At 28.4% G+C, this 6,000-nt stretch overlaps 1 protein-coding gene across 1 annotated transcript in view; it reads left to right on the top strand.

The window, feature by feature from the left end:
- The first annotated feature begins 302 nt into the window (after positions 1-302).
- Positions 303-6,000, top strand: part of LOC107436176 (uncharacterized) — a 28,163-nt gene continuing 22,465 nt past the window's right edge. The window contains exon 1 of the mRNA XM_043052774.3: positions 303-592. Coding sequence (XP_042908708.3) covers positions 451-592 — 142 coding nt within the window. The 5' untranslated portion in view covers positions 303-450. The remainder of the gene's footprint in view (positions 593-6,000) is intronic.

Here is a 6,000-nt window from a genome sequence, read left to right as displayed (position 1 = left end):
CGTAAATTTGCTATCTCGTAATTAAAAATATAGACTCGACTTATACACACGACATACAGAAAATTTGCTGCCTCGTAATCAAAAATAGAGGATCGACTTATACACAGTTATATACGGTCAATACTTATTTGAAGAATTCTTGCTATATAGTCTGTTTTTTCACTATTTTGTTATGTTTTGTTAGTAACCAATTATAAATAGAAAAAAAAATATGAAACGACGTCTACTTATTAGTTTTATATAGAACATTTCCAATCGAATGCCGGAGATAAATAAGAGATTAGCGAACGTCGACCAGATAAGATGGCATTGTTCGTACACTAACGTCATTTTTGGAGTAGTTCACCCCGTTGAAAATGAACTGTACATGTTGACAATATTACCTTTTTTAAACATTCAGTACAATAAATAAAAATGCATCCTTAGTTGGATTTGGAATAAAATTATATCATGCCAAACGTACCCTGCATCTCGTTTGTTTTCTTATTCGCAACCGTTCTCGTTATCTCAAATGGGAATCAGACAGAAGAAAACAACGTGAAATTATCAAATCGTAGTCGTCTTTTTTCATATGAAGAAATAAAGAATGAAGGTAAGTTCGTGTTTCCCAGGTTTTTGATTTGTTGATTGACATTGTTATTTTTGCATTGTATATTTTGCATTGTTAATATCGTGCCAAAATTTTGGTTTGTTCCTTTGTTTACTTAATTTTAATTAACACGCAGGGGGGGGGGTTAAAAGCAAGATTCTTTTAGTGTATATACACTAAACTTGTGCTATATATATATATATATATATATATATATATATATATATATATATATATATATATATATATATATATATATATATATATATATATATCACTCCTTTTGCGGATATAATCGTGTGAGCTGATGAAGAGATTATATCTTTTCTTAGTTTTGTTTTCCAAATTTTAATAAATTTTTTTTTTTTTTAAGGTATTAAAAATTATGATCTTTTAAATTTTTTTTTTCAATATTATTGCTAATAATTTTTTCTCTTGTCATTATTTTGTATTTTTTCCCATATTTTCTCAATTTTTTAGCTTATATATATATATATATATATATATATATATATATATATATATATATATATATATATATATATATATATATATATATATATATATATATATTGGGGCAAGGGACTGTTAATTGTCATATTTCGTGAGAATCACCCATGGATGATTCTTAGGAAACATGACAATTCGGACCAAAAAATTTCTTCAAATTTAATGTCTTCAAAATAGTTCAAATATTTTTTTTTATATATATACTTCTTTAGTTACATTTATTAATATCTTACAGGCAGCAGTGTAGTTTATGGACATTTACTCGCGAAAAAAAAAAAATAGAAATTCACCAAATCTTGAATGCCAGGAAAATGACATATTAGCTTAGAAGTTTAAAAAACATTCATTTTAAGTTAATAGTAAGCAATTCAACTTAAGCCTTTACGTTACATGGACCATAAATTGCTTAAATTAATTATTTTTATCCATTGTAGAAAGAATCAAATTTTTTTGTTGTTGCTGATATGTACAGAATAAAATTGTGTATAATAATCAATCATTAAATAAATAAATAACTTTGATTACATCAAAGCGTATTACAATCATACATAAACTTGGTATTAGGTTAATATTTGTTTTCCCTCTTTACAGTATTAGCATTTTAAAAAGTTTTCTGGTAACACGTCAATGTCCTGTCATTCATTAGCCAGGAAAATGACAGCCAGGATAATGACAAATTTGCCCTTTTATAGCATTTAACTTTACTTTAATTTAACACTTTGGCCTAAGACGTTTACATTCCGCAGAAAACAACAGGATTTCTTGAAATAACTCAGATAAATCTTTATAGTTTATGCTATTAATAATTTCAAGAAGACAGGAAATTTTTTTGAAATTGATTTTGAACCAGAAAGTTGGTTCTTTATTCATGCAACAAGACATGTTCATATAGGATGGTATCTAATCAATCTATTAACATGTTGGCTCTATCTATTTTGGTTATAAATCACTAAATAAAAGTAGCCAGGAAAATGACAGATTTTCATGTGACAAACAAATTATTGTCAGAAAAAATTATTTTAAACGAAGTTTTAGTAAAGAATACCCTCTGCGTATATTCTAGAAATGCTTACAACGGTTGAGATAAAAAAAAAATTAGATATTGAAAAATTTTTGCGAAGTTTTGAAACTAGTTATTATTGGAAATATTGTTTGTGACATACCATAAACATGACATTTTGAAATTCAATTAAATTATTTAACTATACAAAACAGTCAATGCTAGTGCAAAGTCATTTTAAAATGCTAACAGCAATGCTATTTATTAATTTAAAAAAAAAAAGTTCTTTTAGTATTATAGTATTAGATTTTGGAGCAAGGGACTGTGAATTGTCATATTTCATTAGAATCACCCATAAACATGTTTCGGTAGAGCAGCTGTTTTATTGTTCTGTTGTTGCTGTCGTAGGCCATTACGGCAAGGTGGCGTCATTGTTCTTATTTCCCAGTGGAGCCATCTATGGTCAAGAATTCGACTTCTGATACACCTATACGTCACACCAGTTTATAAGGCGGACCCATTCTTATATCTATTTATTCATCTTCAGTTTGTAATTTTGACCTGGACCAGAGAACGATCAATCTCCAATTCAGTACTCCCAAAGATATAATTTGTTATGGGAACATGGAGGACTTTGTTACCCGACAGATTTAACGTGTAGCAGTCACCATTTACTTCCTATCGTTAAATAATTCATTTACTGCTTCTCTTTTTTCATCCTAAAATATTTTTGATTTTAAGATGGAAAAAGGAAAGCTGTAAGCAAATGTAACGATAGGGGAAATAAGATAAAATAAACATGTGTTAAAATTAGATAAAATAAGATATATTGAGAGATTTTTGTACAACAAATTTTTTTATTGATGTATTTAATATGTTTAGCAAATAGTTTTAATATATTTTTTTAGAAATTATAAATACAAATTGCTCTTTTATTTCGTCGTACAAAACAAGAATGTTAATGTTTCTTTTATGCTCAGTTGTCAAGTGAGAATGATTTAATTACATAATTGAAATGTGTTTGGATGTAACATTTAATTGCTTGAAACAGTTAGAAAAAATTTAACTTATTAAAACTATTAGAAATCAAACTTATTCTTTTATTTTGTTAAGAGCTGCAGAAAAAATGAGAAAAAATTGTGAAAAGCCCCGTTTACCATCATACTTACTATTCATACATTTAATCGTATAACGTGAGTTATTTAAGTTGAAAAAATTAATTAATGATAAATAAAATGAAGAGTAAAATATAAATTCCTATGAAATATGTATTTAAGTATACACTGAAACAAATATAGAATAGATTTTGAATTGATTAATAAATATTTTCCGAAAATCTCGGTGGCAGCGTTAACTTATACGAAATAATTGACTTGTAACTACATAAGTTAGATTCCAGTAGAGTGGAGTCATTCCATTGTTTCATTCAACTTTTGAAATTTCATTTGTAGACGGAATTGTTTAACATCCTAAAAATGTTTTTTTCAGAGCTGCAGTCAAAAAATAATTAAATAAAAATAAATAAATAAAAATTTTCTTCTTTGAATTTTTTGAAAATTTGATGAATTATATAGTATTATGTTGTTTTTTTTTCAATCAAAGAGCCATAACCATTGTCTTATGTAAAACTAATTTCAATATCGCATTAAATATTTTAATTTAATATACTGTGTCATTAAATGGATAATCCCCAGAAACTAAAGCTGTAAGATAAAAACTTCATTATTTTCAAAACTTATGAAAATGTAAATAAAAATTAACATGTTTTGAGCACTCAAAATTTGACGTCACGAGGCGTTAACGTCTAGAAAGCCCCCAGAAAATGACAACGCTTAAAGCATATGTTTATCGGGCTCAAAAGACTAAAGGACTCAATTAGACTAAAAAAACACGGTAGATAAGTCCGTTTTCAAGAATACGATAAATCTATTTGCAACACATTCTTTGCATCTTGGGGATAGATTTAATCTCGATAATGCCGAAATTCCAACCACCTTTGTTTCAGCAGCTCATCTTGATACCCGGGAATCTTGTTTTTTCTTTTTAATATGAATGCCGATTCTCTTGTTAACGATATTAGTTTCACACCATCTCTCTATGGAGCTTGGAAATACATTTTAACCTGACTTGCCTTTCACGGCTACTGCGGTTTTTGTTAGTTTTTGTTTTTATTTTCTATTTCACTCTTGGAGTACTACGGTTTTTACAGTTTTATTTTCCATTTTTATTTATGTAAGCTTGTGGTAAATTCACATTTTTGTCTTATGTCACTTTTTTTCCCCTTCATTCACATCGTGCGATTCTTAAGAATGGGCGTTTATTTTCTTTATATTTTTTGAACCCAGTGAAGTTTTTACCATTGAGTATAATGGAATTTTCTTTATCGTTATCTTGATCAGAATCTTATGCTGAAAAAAGAACAAACATCTATAAATTATTATTTCAGCAGGGTTCATTCGGTCCTTTAAACATTTTAAAAACCGGGGCACCTATATTGAAATAAAGTAGTTATTTTTTATCTTTAAAATTGAAATTTCAAAGCTTGAAATTTCGCTACCATATATTTGAAGTTATACATTGAAATTGATTATTTAATACTGCGGTGAACATGACCGTAATAAAATACTAAATTTATCTTCTTAGTTATGCTACCACTATTACAGTTTCTTAAGGACCTGACGAATTCTGTTAAAGAGGAGACTATCGTATCAGATATATTTATGTAATGATGGTAAGAATCGTGAAATAAGTTTGTAATAAAAGGAATAAAACGAAGAAATTATCGTAGCAATGTTTGATAATCGTAACTGTTAAACATGTCGAGCGACATTTTACGGTGAATTTGTGAAAATTCGTTTCAGAATGTATAAAAACATCAGGATGCTACTTGAAATTATCTTCATCTACTAAAAAAAAAAACCACGTGACTCGTATATTTGATAGAATGAAACGATTTTTTTTAACACATGAATCATACAATATTCTTAAACATAAATTTTTCAATTTTTTTAAAATGTCACGTAGCATTCACTAATTTCTTCAATTATGAAAAAAAGAATAAAACCGTAAAAAATAAACGAAATATATATAAAACCTTGTGAACGTGCATTCTTCCAGATATTTTAAAATTTTTACGGGATCTTTTTTGTGATTTATTCTACAACCCTGTATATTATTAAAATAATGCACATTTGGTTTTAGTATTGAATCTTCATACTTATAGAAGTTAAAAAAAGTTCATGTGCTTAAGTACTAAAATCTTGGAAAATTATAAATAATTTGTAAATCAATTCAAATTTTATTTTTAAAAAAGATGAAAAGGAAAACAATCTTTGTTTCTTGAGCAGAACTCAAATGTGTTGCCTAGAAACTCGATTTTGAGGGTCAGAACCCAAATTAGTAAAAAAAATATATGTTTATATCGAAAAAGTTCGTTTTAGTCTCTGATTGTGATCCACCCAATGAAGTAACAGGGGTTCGAATCCCAGCGATGGCTGGTTGATACGAATTCAGCACCCACCTCAATGCTGACTTTAAAATATGCTCAGTGGAAGACCGAGGATGGGTCTCCTTGCTGTTAGGCTAACCATGATAGGTTTCAGTGGATTTCCTTTCCATGTAAAGCATTTTCAAGTAAGTTCCATCAAAATGTCCTCCACGAAGGTAGATTTCTCTCACTACTTGATCCAGGAGTTTTCTTGTCTTCTGGGTTGGGTTCCAAATTTTAAGTTGAATATTGGTAATTGTAAACTCAAAATTGGGTAGGCGACGGTTATAAAATAAAATACTTCTGGAAGTACTCAATTGGAGATTGATAGTTCTGTGATTCGAGTCGAAATTACGATCTGGGGATGAGTAAATGGAGTATGAATGAGTTTTCCTTTTAAAATGGGCTGTGACG

The sequence above is a fragment of the Parasteatoda tepidariorum genome, chromosome 5 (genome assembly GCF_982258835.1).
Source record: "Parasteatoda tepidariorum strain Cologne lab strain chromosome 5, Ptep-v5.0, whole genome shotgun sequence".
NCBI lineage: Eukaryota > Metazoa > Arthropoda > Arachnida > Araneae > Theridiidae > Parasteatoda > Parasteatoda tepidariorum.
The sequence above is the reverse complement of the archived record's forward strand: the minus strand, read 5'-3'. Positions and strand labels throughout refer to the sequence as shown.